Below are 22,359 nucleotides of genomic sequence, written 5' to 3'. Positions count from 1 at the left end.
AAGAGTCGGCCCGAGGATTGAACCCTGTGGCACCCCCATAGAGACTGCCAGAGGACCGGACAGCATGCCCTCCGATTTGACACACTGAACTCTGTCTGCAAAGTAATTGGTGAACCAGGCAAGGCAGTCATCCGAAAAACCGAGGTTACTGAGTCTGCCGATAAGAATATGGTGATTGACAGAGTCAAAAGCCTTGGCAAGGTCAATGAAGACGGCTGCACAGTACTGTCTTTTATCGATGGCGGTTATGATATCGTTTAGTACCTTGAGCGTGGCTGAGGTGCACCCGTGACCGGCTCAGAAACCAGATTGCACAGCGGAGAAGGTACGGTGGGATTCGAGATGGTCAGTGACCTGTTTGTTATACCCTGGCCTACCTCTTATAACGTAGTCTACCTCTTCTAACCCAGCCAATCTCTTATAGCCTCTTATACCCTACCTCCTATAGCCAACCTCTTATAGCCTTGTATACCCTAGCCAACCTCCTATATCCTTGCTTACATCTTATAGCCTAGGCTACCTCTTATAACCTAGCCAACCTCTTGTAGCCTAGCCAACCTCTTATAACCTAGCCTACCTCTTATACCCTTGACAACCTCTTATACCTTTGACAACCTTTTATAACCTTGCCAAACTCTTATAAGCTAGCCAACCTCTCATAGCCTAGCCAACCTCTTCTAGCCTAGCCAACTTCTTTGTCTAGCCAACCTCTTATAGCCTAGCCAACCTCTTACAGCCTAGCCAAATTCTTGTACCCTAGCTTAACTCTTATAGCCTAACCAACCTCTTATAACCTAACCTACCTCTTATAACCGGGGCGGCAGGGTAGCCTAGTGGTTAGAGCATTGGCTAGGACTAGTAACCGGTCTACCGCTTATAGCCTAGTCTACCTCGTATAGCACAGCCTACCTCTTATAGCCTCTTAAACTCTAGCCTACCTCCTATATTCAAGCATACCTCTAATATAATCTTATAGCCTATTCTACCTTGTATAGCCTAGCCTACCTCCTATAGCCTAGCCTACCTCTTATAGCCTCTTATATCCTAGCCTACCACTTATAACCTAGCCTACCTCCTATAACCTCCTATAGCCTAGCCTACCTCCTACAGCCTAGTCAACCTCTTATAGCCTTTTATACCCTAGCATACCTCTTATAGCCTAGCCATTCTCTTATAGCCTAGCCAACTCTTTTACCCAAGACAACCTCTTATAGCCTCTTATAGCCTAGCCAACCTCTTATAACCTAGCCAACTCTCTTTTAACCAAGACAACCTCTTATAGCCTAGCCTATGTCTTCTAACCTCTTATTGCTTTGCCTACCTCTTATAGTCTCTTATAGCCTCGTATAGCCTAGCCTACCTCTTTTAGCCACTTATATCCTGACCTACCACTTATAGCTTAGCAAAACTCTTCTAGCCTAGCCAACCTCTTATAGTCTAGCCAAACTCTTATAGCCTGGCCAGCCTCTTATAGCCTAGCCAACCTCTGATAGCTTAGCCAACCTCGTATAGCTTTGCCAACCTCTAATAGCCTAGCCTACCTTCTTATAGCCTAACCAACCTCTTATAACCTAGCCTACCTCATATAACCTAGCCTACCTCTTATAACCTAGCCAACCTCTTATAACCTAGCCTACCTCTTATAACCTGGAATACCTCTTATAACCTAGTCTACCTGGTATAGCACAGCCTACCTCCTATAGCTTAGCCTACCTCTTATAGCCTCTTATACCCTAGCCTACCTCCTATAGCCTAGCATACCTCCTATATACTCTTATAGCCTAGCCTACCTCCTATTGCCTAGCCTACCTCTTATAGCCTCTTATATCCTAGTCTACCGCTTATAACATAGCCTACATCCTATAACCTCTCATAACCTAGCCAACTCTCTTTTAACCAAGACAACCTCTTATAGCCTAGCCCACATATTATAGTCTAGCCTACCTCTTATAGCCTAGCCTACGTCTTATAACCTCTTATTGCTTTGCCAACCTCTAATAGCCTAGCCTACCTTCTTATAGCCTAACCAACCTCTTATAACCTAGCCTACCTCATATAACCTAGCCTACCTCTTATAACCTAGCCAACCTCTTATAACCTAGCCTACCTCTTATAACCTGGAATACCTCTTATAACCTAGTCTACCTGGTATAGCACAGCCTACCTCCTATAGCTTAGCCTACCTCTTATAGCCTCTTATACCCTAGCCTACCTCCTATAGCCTAGCATACCTCCTATATACTCTTATAGCCTAGCCTACCTCCTATTGCCTAGCCTACCTCTTATAGCCTCTTATATCCTAGTCTACCGCTTATAACATAGCCTACATCCTATAACCTCTCATAACCTAGCCAACTCTCTTTTAACCAAGACAACCTCTTATAGCCTAGCCCACATATTATAGTCTAGCCTACCTCTTATAGCCTAGCCTACGTCTTATAACCTCTTATTGCTTTGCCTACCTCTTATAATCTCATATAGCCTAGCCTACCTCTTTTAGCCACTTATATCCTGGCCTACCACTTATAGCCTAGCCAAACTCTTATAGCTTGGCCAACCTCTTATATCCTAGCCAACCTCTTATAGCTTAGCCAACCTCTTTTAGCTTTGCCAACCTCTTATAGCTTTACCAACCTCTTATAGCTTTGCCAACCTCTAATAGCCTAGCCTACTTCTTATAGCCTAACCAACCTCTTATAGCCTAACAAATCTTGTATAACCTAGCCTACCTCTTATAGCCTAGCCAACCTCTTATAGCCTAGCCAACCTCTTATAGCCTAGCCAACCTCTTGTAACCTAGCCAACCTCTTGTAACCTAGCCAACCTCTTGTAACCTAGCCAATCTCTTGTAACCTAGCCAATCTCTTGTAACCTAGCCAACCTCTTGTAACCTAGCCAACCTCTTGTAACCTAGCCAACCTCTTGTAACCTAGCCAACCTCTTGTAACCTAGCATACCTCTTATAACCTAGCCTACCTCTTATAACCTGGCCTACCTCTTATAACCTAGCCTACCTCTCATAGCCTAGCCTACCTCTTATAGCCCAGCCTACCTCTCATAGCCTAGCCTACCTCTTATAGCCCAGCCTACCTCCTAGGCTATATGAGGCTATAAGAGGCTATAAGAGGTAGGCAAAGCAATAAGAGGTTATAAGACATAGGCTAGGCTATAAGAGGTAGGCTAGGCTATAAGAAGTTGGCTAGGCTATAAGAGGTTGCCTTGGTTAAAAGAGAGTTGGCTAGGTTATAAGAGGTTGACTAGGCTATAAGAGGATGTCTTGGTTAAAAGAGTTGGCTAGGCTATAAGAGGTTGGCTAGGCTATAAGAGGCTATAAGGTAGGCAAGGTATAAGGGTCGACTAGGCTATAAGAGACTATAAGAGGTATGCTAGGGTATAAAAGGCTATAAGAGGTAGGCTAGGCTGTAGGAGGTAGGCTAGGCTATAAGAGGTTATAGGAGGTAGGCTAGGTTATAAGAAGCTATAAGAGGTAGGCTAGGTTATATGAGGTAGGATAGGCTATAAGAGTATATAAGAGGTATGCTAGGGTATAGGAGGAAGGCTAGGGTATAAGAGGCTATAAGAGGTAGGCTAGGCTATAGGAGGTAGGCTGGCCTATAAGAGGTTGCCTTGGTTAAAAGAGTTGGCTAGGCTATAAGAGGTTGGCTATAAGAGGCTATAAGGTAGGCAAGGTATAAGGGTAGACTAGGCTATAATAGACTATAAGAGGTATGCTAGGGTATAAAAGGCTATAAGAGGTAGGCTAGGCTATAAGAGGTTATAGGAGGTAGACTAGGTTATAAGAAGCTATTAGAGGTAGGCTAGGCTATAGGCGGTAGGCTAGGCTATACGAGGTAGGATAGGCTATAAGAGTATATAAGAGGTATGCTAGGGTATAGGAGATAGGCTAGGGTATAAGAGGCTATAAGAGGTAGGCTAGGCTATAGGAGGTAGGCTAGGTTATAAGAGGTTTATTAGGCTATAAGAGGTAGGCTAGGTTATAAGAGGTTTATTAGGCTATAGGAGGTTGGTTAGGCTATAAGAGGTAGGCCAGGATATAAGTGGCTAAAAGAGGTAGGCAAAGCAATAAGAGGTTATAAGACTTAGGCTAGGCTATAAGAGGTAGGCTAGGATATAAGAGGTTGGCTAGGCTATAAGTGGTAGGCCAGGCTATAAGAGTTTGGCTAGGCTATAAGTGGTAGGCCAGGTTATAAGAGTTTGGCTAGGCTATAAGTGGTAGGCCAGGCTATAATAGTTTGGCTAGGCTATAAGTGGTAGGCCAGGATATAAGTGGCTAAAAGAGGTAGGCAAAGCAATAAGAGGTTATAAGACTTAGGCTAGGCTATAAGAGGTAGGCTAGGATATAAGAGGCTATAAGAGGTAGGCTAGGCTATAGGAGGTAGGCTAGGCTATACGAGGTAGTATAGGCTATAAGAGTATATAAGAGGTATGCCAGGGTATCGGAGGTAGGCTAGGGTATAAGAGGCTATAGGAGGTAGGCTAGGCTATAGGAGGTTATAGGAGGTAGACTAGGTTATAAGAAGCTATTAGAGGTAGGCTAGGCTATAGGCGGTAGGCTAGGCTATACGAGGTAGGATAGGCTATAAGAGTATATAAGAGGTATGCTAGGGTATAGGAGATAGGCTAGGGTATAAGAGGCTATAAGAGGTAGGCTAGGCTATAGGAGGTAGGCTAGGTTATAAGAGGTTTATTAGGCTATAAGAGGTAGGCTAGGTTATAAGAGGTTTATTAGGCTATAGGAGGTTGGTTAGGCTATAAGAGGTAGGCCAGGATATAAGTGGCTAAAAGAGGTAGGCAAAGCAATAAGAGGTTATAAGACTTAGGCTAGGCTATAAGAGGTAGGCTAGGATATAAGAGGTTGGCTAGGCTATAAGTGGTAGGCCAGGCTATAAGAGTTTGGCTAGGCTATAAGTGGTAGGCCAGGTTATAAGAGTTTGGCTAGGCTATAAGTGGTAGGCCAGGCTATAATAGTTTGGCTAGGCTATAAGTGGTAGGCCAGGATATAAGTGGCTAAAAGAGGTAGGCAAAGCAATAAGAGGTTATAAGACTTAGGCTAGGCTATAAGAGGTAGGCTAGGATATAAGAGGCTATAAGAGGTAGGCTAGGCTATAGGAGGTAGGCTAGGCTATACGAGGTAGTATAGGCTATAAGAGTATATAAGAGGTATGCCAGGGTATCGGAGGTAGGCTAGGGTATAAGAGGCTATAGGAGGTAGGCTAGGCTATAGGAGGTAGGCTGGGCTATAAGAGGTAGGCTATGCTATAAGAGGCTATAAGAGGTAGGCTAGGCTGTAGGAGGTAGGCTAGGTAATAAGAGGTAGGCTACGCTATAAGAGGCTATAAGAGGTAGGCTAGGCTATAGGAGGTAGGCTGTGCTATACAAGGTAGACTGGGTTATAGGAGGTATGCTTGGCTATAAGAGGTAGGCTAGGCTATAAGAGGTAGGCTAGGTTATAAGAGGTAGGCCAGGTTATAAGAGGTAGGCTAGGCTATACGAGGCTATAAGAGGCTACCCTCTTATAACCTAGCCAACCTCCTATACCCTAGCCTACCCTCTTATAACCTAGCCAACCTCCTATACGCGTAGCCAACCTCTTATAACCTAGCCTACCCTCTTATAACCTAGCCAACCTCTTATAACCTAGCCAACCTCTTATAACCTAGCCAACCTCTTATAACCTAGCCAACCTCTTATAACCTAGCCAACCTCTTATAACCTAGCCAACCTCTTATAATCTATCCTACCCTCTTTTAACCTAGCCTACCTCCTATACCCTAGCCTACCTCCTATACCCTAGCCTACCTCCTATAGCGTAGCCAACCTCATATACCCAAGCCTACCCTCTTATAGCCTAGCCAACCTGTCAAGCTTACAGATGAGCAGTAGCTCAGTGTGATATATTTTGCCAGATATCACATTCTTGTTGGAGAATCAGGCTAAACAGTATAAACATACTCGTATTATTATACCCGGTTAGAAAAGCATATATCTGGTGATGTGCTGTTATACTGTATATCAGTGGAAATAGTTTGCCTAGTAGGATACAGAAGTTTGTATTGAGCTTCTGATTGTTAGAGGGGTGGGGAGCTGTAGATCATTGTGAGTTGTGTGTCTGTATTAGAGGGGGGAGATCTGAAAGCATGTTTTATATCAAGAAAGGAAATCAACCTGCAGGAGCAATATGGATTGGAAACCATTCTCCTGTTTACTTGGAGTGTGTAGTGGTCTGCCAAGTTGGCTGGCCTAAAGGAACATTATTCACCCAGGTCTTCACTATTTGAATGTGTGGTAAACTATTAAAACCGTAGATATTTGCTTTCCTTGCAGTTCATAGCTTTCTCCACGATAACAAACTATCCCTTGCTCTTAATCACTTCTCTATACCGTGTCAATGTAAATGGTTGTTGTTGTTTACAAATTACACTCAGAAAAACAAAATGGGTTTTTGTTTGGTTGTCGTTCATGCAGGGTTTAATTTTTAAAAAAGTATTTTAATTATATTAAAATATATAAAGACACAGCCACGGTCAAATACAATTTGGGGGTTTTACTGTACAGGTAATAACCACAGGTAATAACCACAGGTAGTAACCACAGGTAATAATCACAGGTAGTAACCACAGGTAATAACCACAGGTAGTAACCACAGGTAATAATCACAGGTAATAATCACAGGTAGTAACCACAGGTAATAACCACAGGTAGTAACCACAGGTAATAATCACAGGTAGTAACCACAGGTAATAACCACAGGTAGTAACCACAGGTAGTAACCACAGGTAATAATCACAGGTAGTAACCACAGGTAATAACCACAGGTAGTAACCACAGGTAATAATCACAGGTAGTAACCACAGGTAGTAACCACAGGTAGTAACCACAGGTAGTAACCACAGGTAATAATCACAGGTAATAACCACAGGTAGTAACCACAGGTAATAACCACAGGTAATAACCACAGGTAGTAACCACAGGTAATAATCACAGGTAATAACCACAGGTAGTAACCACAGGTAGTAACCACAGGTAATAATCACAGGTAGTAACCACAGGTAGTAATCACAGGTAGTAATCACAGGTAGTAACCACAGGTAATAATCACAGGTAATAATCACAGGTAATAACCACAGGTAATAATCACATGTAGTAATCACAGGTAATAACCACAGGTAATAATCACAGGTAGTAATCACAGGTAGTAACCACAGGTAATAATCACAGGTAATAATCACAGGTAGTAATCACAGGTAGTAACCACAGGTAATAATCACAGGTAGTAACCACAGGTAGTAACCACAGGTAGTAATCACAGGTAATAATCACAGGTAGTAACCACAGGTAGTAACCACAGGTAATAATCACAGGTAGTAACCACAGGTAGTAACCACAGGTAATAACCACAGGTAATAATCACAGGTAGTAACCACAGGTAATAATCACAGGTAGTAATCACAGGTAGTAACCACAGGTAATAATCACAGGTAATAATCACAGGTAGTAATCACAGGTAGTAACCACAGGTAATAATCACAGGTAGTAACCACAGGTAGTAATCACAGGTAGTAACCACAGGTAATAATCACAGGTAATAACCACAGGTAATAATCACAGGTAGTAACCACAGGTAATAATCACAGGTAATAATCACAGGTAATAACCACAGGTAATAACCACAGGTAGTAACCACAGGTAATAACCACAGGTAGTAACCACAGGTAATAACCACAGGTAGTAACCACAGGTAATAATCACAGGTAGTAACCACAGGTAGTAACCACAGGTAATAATCACAGGTAGTAACCACAGGTAATAATCACAGGTAGTAACCACAGGTAGTAATCACAGGTAATAATCACAGGTAGTAACCACAGGTAGTAACCACAGGTAATAATCACAGGTAGTAACCACAGGTAGTAACCACAGGTAATAACCACAGGTAATAATCACAGGTAGTAACCACAGGTAATAATCACAGGTAGTAATCACAGGTAGTAACCACAGGTAATAATCACAGGTAATAATCACAGGTAGTAATCACAGGTAGTAACCACAGGTAATAATCACAGGTAGTAACCACAGGTAGTAATCACAGGTAGTAACCACAGGTAATAATCACAGGTAATAACCACAGGTAATAATCACAGGTAGTAGCCACAGGTAATAATCACAGGTAATAATCACAGGTAATAACCACAGGTAATAACCACAGGTAGTAACCACAGGTAATAACCACAGGTAGTAACCACAGGTAATAACCACAGGTAGTAACCACAGGTAATAATCACAGGTAGTAACCACAGGTAGTAACCACAGGTAATAATCACAGGTAGTAACCACAGGTAATAATCACAGGTAGTAACCACAGGTAATAATCACAGGTAGTAACCACAGGTAATAATCACAGGTAATAATCACAGGTAGTAACCACAGGTAATAATCACAGGTAGTAACCACAGGTAATAATCACAGCTAATAATCACAGGTAGTAACCACAGGTAATAATCACAGGTAATAATCACAGGTAATAATCACAGGTAGTAACCACAGGTAATAATCACAGGTAATAATCACAGGTTATAATCACAGGCAATAACCACAGGTAGTAACCACAGGTAATAACCACAGGTAATAATCACAGGTTATAATCACAGGTAATAACCACAGGTAATAACCACAGGTTATAATCACAGGTAATAACCACAGGCAATAACCACAGGTAATAACCACAGGTAATAATCACAGGTTATAATCACAGGTAATAACCACAGGTAATAATCACAGGTAATAATCACAGGTAATAACCACAGGTAATAATCACAGGTAGTAATCACAGGTAATAATCACAGGTAATAACCACAGGTAATAATCACAGGTAATAATCACAGGTAATAACCACAGGTAATAATCACAGGTAATAACCACAGGTAATAACCACAGGTAATAATCACAGGTAGTAATCACAGGTAGTAACCACAGGCAATAACCACAGGTAATAACCACAGGTAATAACCACAGGTTATAATCACAGGTTATAATCACAGGCAATAACCACAGGTAGTAACCACAGGTAATAACCACAGGTAATAATCACAGGTTATAATCACAGGTAATAACCACAGGTAATAACCACAGGTTATAATCACAGGTAATAACCACAGGCAATAACCACAGGTAATAACCACAGGTAATAATCACAGGTTATAATCACAGGTAATAACCACAGGTAATAACCACAGGCAGTAACCACAGGCAGTAATCACAGGTAATAACCACAGGTAGTAATCACAGGCAATAACCACAGGTAGTAACCACAGGTAGTAATCACAGGCAATAACCACAGGTAATAACCACAGGTAGTAATCACAGGCAATAACCACAGGCAGTAACCACAGGCAGTAATCACAGGTAATAACCACAGGTAGTAATCACAGGCAATAACCACAGGTAGTAACCACAGGTAGTAACCACAGGTAGTAACCACAGGTAGTAACCACAGGTAGTAATCACAGGTAATAACCACAGGTAATAATTCCTAAGGATCCTTTTTTAAAAGGACTTTAGAAAAGGATCATACCATCTCTGATTCCACCATTTCAATATCAAAGCTTACAATGTTGAGACCCATTAGGTTCACATTACTACAGGCAACGTATTTCAAAGACACATTTACTGTCAACTTCTACTTAAGAACTAGTTTACATGAAGGTAATTCACAGAATTCAGAAAGCCAAAAGCTTGACTCAACATTTTGAAGAAGTCATAATTCATACATTATGCAGAAGCAGACATTGAATAAAAGGTGTATTTACAAAGGCTTCAGACCATTTAGCTCATGTGTTCAAGTTTATGTTCAAGACCAGTCTAAATGTAAAGGAAATTAAATCAGAAACCACACAGAGAGGAAGCCTGACGTAGCTTGCTAATGGGACACGCTAACTTTTCAGTCCCAATCCACTAGCCTTCTGAAAGACACTGAGAAAGACCTGGGCACAATCTTTTACAGAAGAAACGTTCAGACAGAAATGGAATGTATTGTGTAGACGACCAGTCATATCAGATGGTCTTGTCTAGGTCAAGTAGATTAGGGAATTGCGTTGAATCTATTCAGTATGTGTCTGTCTGGCTGAAAGCCCTGTAGAAGCTGTCTGTTTTACTACTGTAATGTTATTTAATAACCAGGAAGTCCATTAACATTGGAAAACTTTTCCTAAATCCCCTAGTTATACAGAAATCCTGTTTGGAGTATTCCGGATTCCCTGTTTATTCCCTACTCATTCAAGAAACTAGGATTTCTGGAAAACCTGGGAATTTTGGAAAAGTTAGCGAAATCCCTTTCCCCAGGGAGTCTTCTGTTTAGCGGTACTTTCCGACGGGGAGAGACTTGAGGCAGGTGAAGCTGTCGGGGGACTTGGACAGCAGCACTGGGTTCCCATCCAACCTCACCTCTATCAGGTTGGGTCTGATGTAGTACGTGTTGTTGCCATTACAGAACGTGTCGGAGGTGACATCAGTGATGTTGTTGTTCTGTATGGTAGAGAAAAGAGAGATGAAGAGCAGGATAACTATTACTCTAGGACAGGGATGGGCAACTTGGATGGGGTAATGAATCATGTGGGACCGCAGTGGTTCGAGGGTCTGCATACGCACATCCATACACACACATGCAGTCAAGTGATTTGTGCTGTTAAAGTACTTAAAGGTGCAATATGCAGAAATAGCTCCGCCATTTCCTGGTTGCAAAAATTTCCGTTTATGTGACAAAATCAGTGTAGAGAATTATTGTACCATCTAAACAACTGTGAAATATATTTTCCATAAACAAAAATATTTGTATTTGATTCTATTTCAAGCTGGTGGACAAAACCAAAAGTAAAAACTAAACTTGAGGATGGGAAGCATAGAAATACTGCACATAAAACAGATCTACCACTTCTTAAACTTGCTTTCAATGAGAATGACAGATCTATAAAACACATATCTATGCGAATTTGGTCGAGTCGACCAAAAAGTGACACATTGCAGCTTTAACTCTTATTAACTAAATGCATTTTACCAGTAGCCTCTACTCTCAACAGTAAATTCAGAGTTCTGGGCCATCAGTTGCCCATCTCTGGGTAAGGGTAGTCCCTGCTCTAGGAGTTTTTCTTGATCATGTATGAGCAGGAGAAACTCAGGCCCCAGACATTAGAGCTATCCTAGTCAGGAGAAACTCAGGCCCCAGACCGCACTCAGAGAGCAGTGCTTTTTGACCAACATAAAGACAGCAGAGCTATTTGACCATTTCAATACTTTTTCCTGGTCAGGACAAGCAGTTCATCAGAGCTCAGATTTCTGGGAAACTTTGAAAACGTTTCTGAAACTTCGCTACCCCTGTCAGGATAAACTCAGACTCCTATGCATGCCATTTTGAACTCATTCTGTAGTGTCTAGTCTGAGTCTAGTGTGTGGTACTGACCTGTAGGTGAATCATGCGGACGCTCTCAGGGATCACTGGCACAGCCTCCAGCTCATTGTCTCCGAGGAACAGGTTAACCAGCTGCCTCAGTTTCTGCACCAAAAGACAGAGCACAAATCACCAACCTTATTATATTTTTATTTAACGAGGCAAGTCAGTTAAGAACTAATTCTTATTTTCAATGACGGCCTAGGAACAGTGGGTTAACTGCCTGTTCAAGGGCAGATCGACAGAATTGTACCTTGTCAGCTCGGGGATTTGAACTTGCAACCTTCCGGTTACAGCTCCAACGCTCCAACCACTAGGCCACGCTGCCGCCAGATATATTATATTCTAAATATATGCTGATGATGATCCATCTTGAAATATCCTCTTTTAATAGTCAGTATACAAGGATCTCATTCCTTTTTACAACTCCATCCTTCCAACATGCTAGGGTATGTTAAGAGGGTAGTCCTGGAAACGCCTGACGAGCCACAGTCGCCCAAGGTGGCTTACATTGTAGCTAGCTACACAATCCCGCAACGTCTTGCACTGTCTTACCTGACAAAGATTCCAGTGGGATGGAAACGTTGTTGTTGAGTGTCTTTTATTATACACCACATGGGAGTATAATACACTGAAACATACCTTGAAGGCGTTGGCCTTGACCCCTTTGGTTTTGAGCTGATTGTGGTTGGCGTTGAAGGTTGTGAGCTTGCCGGGCAGCATGGGCAGCTTGACCAGATGGTTCTCAGCCAAATTGAGTTCCTCCAATAGGTTAAGCTTGGAGAATGCTCCGTCCTGGATCTCAGAGATCAGGTTTCCCGTCAGGTCGATTCTCTTCAGAGTCACTGGAGATAAAATGGAATAGAACGTAGGACAAAGAACATACTCTAATTCTCGAATCAGAATAGAACATAAGTTCAGAGATCAGGTTCTCCGTCAGGTTGATCCTCTTCAGAGTCTCTGGCATAGAATAGATTGGAGAAGAATAGACCTTAATTGTCGATCAGAGGTTGTAAAATTGTGAAAATGCTGTTTTATCTAACACAAGGCACTGCTAAGCTATAGCCCTCATGCTCTGATAGGAATGGTTTATCTGTAAATAAAGTAAGTTATGCAATATTTTGACTATTTTTCTAATGTACACACAGAAATATGGATGATTCAGAACTACCCTTCTGGGAGTTTAAACTTCTGTTAATCTAAAACCGGGATTGAGACCGAGAGAGTTTGCCAGACATTCCGTCTCGCCAGCTTTAAATCCAGATGTGCCTCTACTTATGTCAGTAAAGGGCCAGGGCCAGGCCTCGAGGGGCCCACATAACATCCACAAACACAAACATATGCCCAACTAAAGGAAGCATTTAGATGTCTACAGACCCTCCGCAAGGCCAAGAAAATGTCCATCTGTTATCTTTCTTTCATCCCTGAATTAATTTTCCTCTGTATATGTAGGGCATGTTCCAGTAGTATTATATATGTAGGGCATGTTCCAGTAGTATTATATATGTAGGGCATGTTCCAGTAGTATTATATATGTAGGACATGTTCCAGTAGTATTATATATGTAGGGCATGTTCCAGTAGTATTATATATGTAGGGCATGTTCCAGTAGTATTATATATGTAGGGCATGTTCCAGTAGTATTATATATGTAGGGCATGTTCAGTAGTATTATATATGTAGGGCATGTTCCAGTAGTATTATATATGTAGGGCATGTTCAGTAGTATTACATATGTAGGGCATGTTCCAGTAGTATTATATATGTAGGGCATGTTCCAGTAGTATTATATATGTAGGGCATGTTCCAGTAGTATTATATATGTAGGGCATGTTCCAGTAGTATTATATATGTAGGGCATGTTCCAGTAGTATTATATATGTAGGGCATGTTCCAGTAGTATTATATATGTAGGGCATGTTCCAGTAGTATTATATATGTAGGGCATGTTCCAGTAGTATTATATATGTAGGGCATGTTCCAGTAGTATTATATATGTAGGGCATGTCCAGTAGTATTATATATGTAGGGCATGTTCCAGTAGTATTATATATGTAGGGCATGTTCCAGTAGTATTATATATGTAGGACATGTTCCAGTAGTATTATATATGTAGGACATGTTCCAGTAGTATTATATATGTAGGGCATGTTCCAGTAGTATTATATATGTAGGACATGTTCCAGTAGTATTATATATGTAGGGCATGTTCCAGTAGTATTATATATGTAGGGCATGTTCCAGTAGTATTATATATGTAGGGCATGTTCCAGTAGTATTATATATGTAGGGCATGTTCCAGTAGTATTATATATGTAGGGCATGTTCCAGTAGTATTATATATGTAGGGCATGTTCCAGTAGTATTATATATGTAGGGCATGTTCCAGTAGTATTATATATGTAGGGCATGTTCCAGTAGTATTATATATGTAGGGCATGTTCCAGTAGTATTATATATGTAGGGCATGTTCCAGTAGTATTATATATGTAGGGCATGTTCCAGTAGTATTATATATGTAGGGCATGTTCAGTAGTATTATATATGTAGGGCATGTTCCAGTAGTATTATATATGTAGGGCATGTTCCAGTAGTATTATATATGTAGGACATGTTCAGTAGTATTATATATGTAGGGCATGTTCCAGTAGTTTTACATTCCAGGTTTCTAGAAATCCTGTATTTCCCAGATATATGATATATAGATAGATATGTCCCAGATATATGATATATATAAGATATCTGGCTTCAGGTGAAAATAAGCAAGGAGAGAATCCTCCAACCAGGACATTTGGTGAAATCAGTGAACTTCATATCTATTAACTTCCTGTATGTTTCAACCCCGACTCACCGATATCTGCGAAGTCTTTATTGGTGATCTTGTTGATCTTGTTATATCGGGCGTAGAGGTAGGCAGTCTCCTTGGGCAGGGTTGGCACAGCAGTCATCTCAGGAACAACTTCCTCACAGTACACAGAGCCGGTCAAACACACACACAGCAGGCATGTGGGCAGCTCTGGAGACACAGAACACACATGATGGATGGATGGATGGATGTCATGGGTGGATTGACTGACTGACAGATTTTTGTGTCATTAAAGGGTCTTGAATCTTACAGATGTCCAACCTACAGTTGAAGTTGGAAGTTTACATACACATTAGCCAAATACATTTAAACTCAGTTTTTCACAAGTCCAGACATTTATTCATAGTAAATATTCCCTGTCTTAGGTCAGTTAGGATCACCACTATATTTTAAGAATGTGAAATGTCAAAATAATAGTAGGGAGAATTATTTATTTCAGCTTTTATTTATTTCATCACATTCCCTGTGTGTCAGAAGTTTACATACACTCAATTAGTATTTGGTAGCATTGCCTTTAAATTGTTTAACATGGGTCAAACGTTTCGGGTAGCCTTCCACAAGCTTCCCACAATAAGATGGGTGAATTTTGGCTCATTCCTCCTGACAGAGCTGGTGTAACTGAGTCAGGTTTGTAGGCCTCCTTGCTCGCACACGCTTTTTCAGTTCTGACCACAAATGTTCTATGTGATTGAGGTCAGGGCTTTGTGATGGCCACTCAAGGACCTTGACTTTGTTGTCCTTAAGATATTTTGCCACAACTTTGGAAGTATGCTTGGGGTCATTGTCCATTTGGAAGACCCATTTGCGACCAAGCTTTAACTTTCTGACTGATGTCTTGAGGTTCCATGGTGTTTATACTTGCGTACTATTGTTTGTACAGATGAAATTGGTACCTTCAGTATTTTGGAAATTGCTACCAAGGATGAACCAGACTTGTGGAAGTCTACAATTTTTTCTGAGGTCTTGGCTGATTTCTTTTGATTTTCCCATGATGTCAAGCAAAGAGGCACTGAATTTGAAGATAGGCCTTGAAATACATCCACAGGTACACCTCCAATTGACTCAAATGATGTCAATTAGCCTATCAGAAGCTTCTAAAGCCATGACATCATTTTCGGGAATTTTCCAAGCTGTTTAAAGGCACAGTCAACTTAGTGTACGTAAACTTCTGACCAACAATAAGTTAAATAATCTGTCTGTAAACAATTGTTGGAACAATTACTTGTGCCATGCAGATAGCACTTTTAGGCTATTGTAGTTGCAAAGGTTGCTTTCGTTGGTGTGTGTGTGTGTGTGTGTGTGTGCGCGCGCGCGCGTCTGGTCTTCTCCCAGGCCGACAGGAAACCCACAAACACAGCAGACAGAAAGATAGACAAGCCAGGCAGACAGACATGCAGACACACACACAGGCAGACGTGGTGCATGACAGCTTCCATTTAGTGCTGTTGTGTGTTCCCTTTGCTACCCCACACAGCTAGGCAGTACATCAGGAAAGAGAGTGAGTCTGGGAGAGGAAGAGGGAAGGAGAAAGAGAGTGAGTCTGGGAGAGGAAGAGGCAGGGAGAGGCATGGATAGACAGGGAGTCAAAGACTGAGGCAGGTAGAGAGGGAGAGGCATGGATAGACAAGGAGTCAAAGACTGAGGCAGGTAGAGAGGGAGAGGCATGGGGAGACAGGGAGTCAAAGACAGGGAGAGAGGCAGGGAGAGAGGGAGATGGATAGTGAGGCGGGGAGAGAGGGAGAGTCAAAGGGAGAGACCAGTATGGATGGAGAGAGAAGAGGAGGAATGAAGAGGCAGAGAGGGATGAAGAGGCAGAGAGAGACCAGTATGGACAGAGGGAGAAGGGGAGGGAGGAAGAGGCAGGGAGGGAGGAACAAGAAAGCTAAAGTAGCTATCTTACCTGAGGCTGGGGCATCGTCTGGTTCATCAGCAGGCAGGAAGACCATTCTGGAGTCATAGTCCTCTCCCAGCCACAACGCTGCTGCCTCTCTCTAGTGGAGGATAGAGTCACACTGTTAGGATTAACACTGTAGAGTCACACTGTTAGGATTAACACTGTAGAGTAACATTTAGGATTAATACTGTAGAGTAACATTTAGGATTAATACTGTAGAGTAACATTTAGGATTAATACTGTAGAGTAACATTTAGGATTAATACTGTAGAAAAACACTGTTAGGATAAATACTGCAGACCCGTCAAATTCAACTCTGGACCTCAGACAGGTCCACTGCTTTTTTTCTCCATTGTTTCCCTCTAATCAGGGACTGATTTAGACCTGTGACACCAGGTGTGTGAAATTCATTATCAGACAGAACAGAAAACCAGCAGGGTCCACACTTGGTAGGGAAATAGTTCAATCCCCCTGCTGCAGACCATGCTGGAGTCACAGTCCTCCCCCAGCCACAGGGCTTCTACCTCTCTCTGGGTGGGAACAGACCTGCTACCTCTCTCTGGGTGGGAACAGACCTGCTACCTCTCTCTGGGTGGGAACAGACCTGCTACCTCTCTCTGGGTGGGAACAGACCTGCTACCTCTCTCTGGGTGGGAACAGACCTGCTACCTCTCTCTGGGTGGGAACAGACCTGCTACCTCTCTCTGGGTGGGAACAGACCTGCTACCTCTCTCTAGATGGGAACAGACCTGCTACCTCTCTCTGGGTGGGAAAAGACCTGCTACCTCTCTCTGGGTGGGAAAAGACCTGCTACCTCTCTCTGGGTGGGAACAGACCTGCTACCTCTCTCTGGGTGGGAAAATACCTGCTACCTCTCTCTGGGTGGGAACAGACCTGCTACCTCTCTCTAGATGGGAACAGACCAACACACTTATGAAAACTAGACTCCAAAGAGTCAATGTGGAGGCTATATACAGGGGGTTCTGGTACAGAGTCAATGTGGAGGCTATATACAGGGTATTACGGTACAGAGTCAATGTGGAGGCTATATACAGGGGGTTCTGGTACAGGGTCAATGTAGAGGCAACCTTCTCCACTACAGCCTTGTAGATGAGAATGGGGGATTGTCGATGAGAATGGGGGCTTGTCAATGAGAATGGGGGCTTGTCAATGAGAATGTGGGCTTGTCAATGAGAATGGGGGCTTGTCGATGAGAATGGGGGCTTGTCGATGAGAATGGGGGCTTGTCGATGAGAATGGGGGCTTGCTCGGTCCTCCTCTTTCTGAAGTCCACAATCCCGGATATCCTAATCCCTCCTTATTTCGGACATCTTTCAACCGGGATTTCTGTAAAACCTGGGAATTTTCGGGATGTTACTGTAATTTTGACATATGGTATACCTGTGCACGCAACTTCTCAGTTCAGTTGGTCATATGGTGGGAGAAACTGTAGCACCAAGTACTTTATATTGGCTTCCCTGAAGATCTGATTGTTTCTGTCATAGTTTGTTGTTGTATTTTGGAGAGCACAGATGTACTGTGATCTTCCAGCTTCTCTAGCCATCTGGCAGAAACATCAACTTTGAGGTTTTGTTAGCATTGTTTGACTTTGGTGTCTTTCAAGAGTATACACTCTTCACTTCTTTTAGTAAAACTAACTAAAAGCTGTTTAGTTTCTTATTCCAGAAGTCTCTATTATTCCATTGCTGGGCATTTCAGTTGCAGCATAATGGCAGTCCAGAATCTCTTACCCATACAGTGGCATGCAAAAGTATTCACCCCCCTTGGCATTTTTTCTATTTTGATGCCCTACAACCTGGAATTAAAATTGAGGGGGCTTCGTATAATTTGATTTACACAACATGCCTGGCACTTTGATGATGCAAAATTGTTTTTCTTGTGAAACAAACAAGAAATAAGATAAAAACAACAGAAAACTTGAGCGTGCATAACTATTCACTATTCACTGTGTTCTGGGTGAGCCCTGATCTTTGGCCCCTTCTTTGGATTCAGAACCAGGGATGAGCCTTGGAATTTAAGCCTACCTAACGTCCATGGAACATTCAAGCCCTGAGCTTTTTTGGCCCCTTGGCAGAAGGAGGAGGCCCCCTTGGCAGAAGGAGAGGGGCCCCTTGGCAGGAGGAGGAGGGCCCCTTGGGGGGAGGAGGAGGAGGGCCCCTTGGCGGGAGGAGGAAGAAGGCCCCTTGGCAGGAGGAGGAGGAGGGCCCCTTGGCGGGAGGAGGGCCCCTTGGCGGGAGGAGGAGGAGGGCCCCTTGGCGGGAGGAGGGCCCCTTGGCGGGAGGAGGAGGAGGGCCCCTTGGTGGGAGGAGGAGGAGGGCCCCTTGGCAGGAGGAGGGCCCCTTGACGGGAGGAGGAGGAGGGCCCCTTGGCAGCAGGAGGAAGAAGGCCCCTTGGCGGGAGGAGGAGGAGGGCCCCTTGGCGGGAAGAGGAGGAGGGCCCCTTGGCAGGAGGAGGAAGAAGGCCCCTTGGCAGGAGGAGGAAGAGGGCTCCTTGGCAGGAGGAGGAGGGCCCCATGGCAACTGTTTGGATGGGAGTTCTCCAGACTGGAATCTCAGTTCTGCTCCATGGGGACTCCATTAGATCGTTCTCTAATTCTCTCCTTCTCTCTTTCTTTCTCTCTCTCGGAGGACCTGAGCCCTAGGACCATGCCCCAGGACTACCTGACATGATGACTCCTTGCTGTCCCCAGTCCACCTGGCCATGCTGCTGTTCCAGTTTCAACTGACCTGAGCCCTAGGACCATGCCCCAGGACTACCTGACATGATGACTCCTTGCTGTCCCCAGTCCACCTGGCCATGCTGCTGCTCCAGTTTCAACTTCCACCTGACTGTGCTGCTGCTCCAGTTTCAACTGTTCTGCCTTATTATTATTCGACCATGCTGGTCATTTATGAACATTTGAACATCTTGGCCATGTTCTGTTATAATCTCCACCCGGCACAGCCAGAAGAGGACTGGCCACCCCACATAGCCTGGTTCCTCTCTAGGTTTCTTCCTAGGTATTGGCCTTTCTAGGGAGTTTTTCCTAGCCACCGTGCTTCTACACCTGCATTGCTTGCTGTTTGGGGTTTTAGGCTGGGTTTCTGTACAGCACTTTGAGATATCAGCTGATGTACGAAGGGCTATATAAATAAATTTGATTTGATTTGATATCGTTGCCTAACATTGTAGAAACATTCACTGTTTTCTTGGCTGCCAGACCAGGGCTGCTGTGAGTTCCTAGACTGCTTCTGCTCCATTGGGACTCCATTGGTTACCTACAGTACCTTACTCCAACATAATCTAACATTACAGGAACGTTAACTGTTTGCTGGGTGAGAATTGAGCGCTGGCCTCTTAGCAAGGGGAAAAGCAGGGCCCCTTGGCTTCAGAGACAGGACTGCTGTTTGGATAGGGGTTCACTGCTCCATACCTCAACTCAGTTGGAGACTCCCGCAGCAACCAAACTACATTTGGACTCCATTGGAATGTTACCCAAAGTTTTAGGAATGTTAACTGTTTGCTGAGTGAGCCCTGAATCCTGGCCCCTTGGCAGCTAAACCAGGCATGTTGTTTGGAAAGGAGCTCAGCAGACTGGAACCAGCCTGATTGTCATGAGCCCTTGAGGCAGAACTCAGCACTTTCCAGCTGCTAAGGAATATTGGCTATATTGTAAAAATTCATGAAAGCTAAAATGTGCTTTTTGGTCTTGATTTAAAGGAACAACTCTCCATTCTACTAGGGCAGTGGACCTCCATTCTACTAGGGCAGTGGACCTCCATTCTACTAGGGCAGTGGAACCTCCATTCTACTAGGGCAGTGGAACCTCCATTCTACTGGGGCATTGGAACCTCCATTCTACTAGGGCAGTGGAACCTCCATTCTACTAGAGCAGTGGAACCTCCATTCTACTAGGGCAGTGGAACCTCCATTCTACTGGGGCAGTGGAACCTCCATTCTACTGGGGCAGTGGAACCTCCATTCTACTAGAGCAGTGGAACCTCCATTCTACTAGGGCAGTGGAACCTCCATTCTACTGGGGCAGTGGAACCTCCATTCTACTAGAGCAGTGGAACCTCCATTCTACTAGGGCAGTGGAACCTCCATTATACTAGGGCAGTGGAACCTCCATTTTACTAGAGCAGTGGAACCTCCATTCTACTGGGGCAGTGGAACCTCCATTCTACTGGGGCAGTGGAACCTCCATTCTACTGGGGCAGTGGAACCTCCATTCTACTGGGGCAGTGGAACCCTACTGTGCTGACTAATCACAACCACTATGAGTCTGGAGCTCTGGACAGACAGCCCAGCCAACCGCTTTCAAATCAGTCATTGATGGCACAGATTTCACCCCGCAGGAATTAGACTAGGGGATAGAGAAATTAGACTCGGACTGTCATCCAAATCGGACTGTTACAGTGAAGTGGGACTGAGGCCAATGGCTATGGTTTGATTTGCTACTGACATAATAATATAGACCAGTTGTTATTGCTGAGGCATTGTTAAATAATGCATGAATAAGACAACCTTTGCATACAACTAAAAAAATAGAATGTTCAAAGGAAAGTAGATTATTTGTTTTCAAAGTATAAAACAAGCAACTGGTTATGTAATTATTTGCCTCTAATTACATAGTATATATATATATATATATATATACACACAGTACCAGTCATTCCAGGGTTTTTCTTTATTTTCACTATTTCCTACATTGTAGAATAATAGTGAAGACATCAAAACTACCAAATAATACATATGGAATCATGTAGTAACCAAAAAAAGTGTTTAAACAAATCAAAATGTGTTTTATGTTGAAGATTCTTCAAAGTAGCCATCCTTTGCATTAATGACAGCTTTGATCACTCTTTGCATTATTTTCAATACTGGAAAAGAATACTGATATAAAAAAAATACATCTTACCTTAGACCTCCTTGCTTCCAGATACACTTCTCTATCGAACAATACATCCTGTTGTTTCAGTCGGAGCGTTGAATCCTGGTTAAAGTGTTTCCCAGTCAAGGAGAGCACCCACGGTGACAGTATAACGGAGAAGAGTAACATTCTCACAGTTCCCATCGTGTCTGTGCTGTGGTGTGTTACCTAGCTGGAAGCTGTGGTAAAGTGTGAGGAGGCAGTGCAAGCTATGGGCTAGTAGTAGTAGTAGTAAGTTATTTTCTCAGTGGCAGGCTGTGTGTAAAATGTGATTGGTCAAATCAGTATTTAAAGCCTGCACAAGGATATTCTTGAAGCACGGGAGAGTTTATGGAACAGACTTTAACCCCTTGGTTGCAGGTTTAGACAGAGGGAAACACCTCCTCTCCACTCAGCTGCTGCTGCTAGTCACTATGTCACTATGTCACTATGTCACTATGTCACTATGTCACTATGTCACTATGATTATTGTGACCTAATTTATGTTCCTTTAACTCCGCCTTCTAGTGAGTTTATACAAACTGTTATCTCCTACCGTTCTGATGGATTGGAGACTGTCAGAAAACATGGTTGTAACGTTAATCATTTGGTTGTTTTTCCATTGTTTACCTCAAGGCAGAGGCCACTGGGGCAGAGTGGCCAACACTCATTGAATATGGCGCGTTTAAATGTTAGAACAATCACAATGTTAGAGCATTTCTCGTGAATGTATTTTATTTATCTAGACCTTATTTTACCAGGTAAGTTGACTGAAAACACATTCTCATTTACAGCAACGACCTGGGGAATAGTTACAGGGGAGAGGAGGGGGATGAATGATCCAATTGGAAGCTGGGGATGATTAGCTGACCATGATGGTATGAGGGCTAGATTGGGAATTTAGCCAGGACACCGGGGTTAACACCCCTACTCTCACAATAAGTGCCATTGGATCTTAAGTTTTCACAGAGAGTCAGGACACCTGTTTAATATCCCATCCGAAGACAGGACTTCACACAGGGCAATGTCCCCAATCACTGCTGCAGGCTGCCAGCCCCGGCCTGCTAACCGCTAGCTGACCTGCCCGGTCTGTAACTGCTAGCCCATGCTAACTGCTTGCTTGCTAACCTGGCCTGCTAACTGCTAGCTGACCTGCCCGGTCTGTAACTGCTAGCCCATGCTAACTGCTTGCTTGCTAACCTGGCCTGCTATCTGCTAGCTGACCT

The 22,359-nt window shown here is 43.2% G+C and overlaps 1 protein-coding gene across 1 annotated transcript; it reads right to left on the bottom strand.

Annotated features, from left to right (window-relative positions):
* Positions 1–6,550: 6,550 nt before the first annotated feature.
* LOC109880436 (mimecan-like) lies at positions 6,551–21,911 on the bottom strand. Its single transcript, XM_020472639.2, has 6 exons — positions 21,143–21,911; positions 16,228–16,318; positions 14,313–14,477; positions 12,104–12,306; positions 11,474–11,566; positions 6,551–10,542 (listed from the first exon to the last, which is right to left on the bottom strand). Exons 1-6 carry the CDS (start codon positions 21,296–21,298, stop codon positions 10,372–10,374), a joined length of 879 nt encoding a protein of 292 aa, XP_020328228.1. The 5' UTR covers positions 21,299–21,911; the 3' UTR covers positions 6,551–10,371.
* Between the last annotated feature and the right edge of the window lie 448 nt (positions 21,912–22,359).

This window comes from Oncorhynchus kisutch, linkage group LG1 (assembly GCF_002021735.2).
Source record: "Oncorhynchus kisutch isolate 150728-3 linkage group LG1, Okis_V2, whole genome shotgun sequence".
In the NCBI taxonomy this organism is placed as follows: domain Eukaryota; kingdom Metazoa; phylum Chordata; class Actinopteri; order Salmoniformes; family Salmonidae; genus Oncorhynchus; species Oncorhynchus kisutch.
This window is presented reverse-complemented; position numbering and strand designations above follow the sequence as displayed.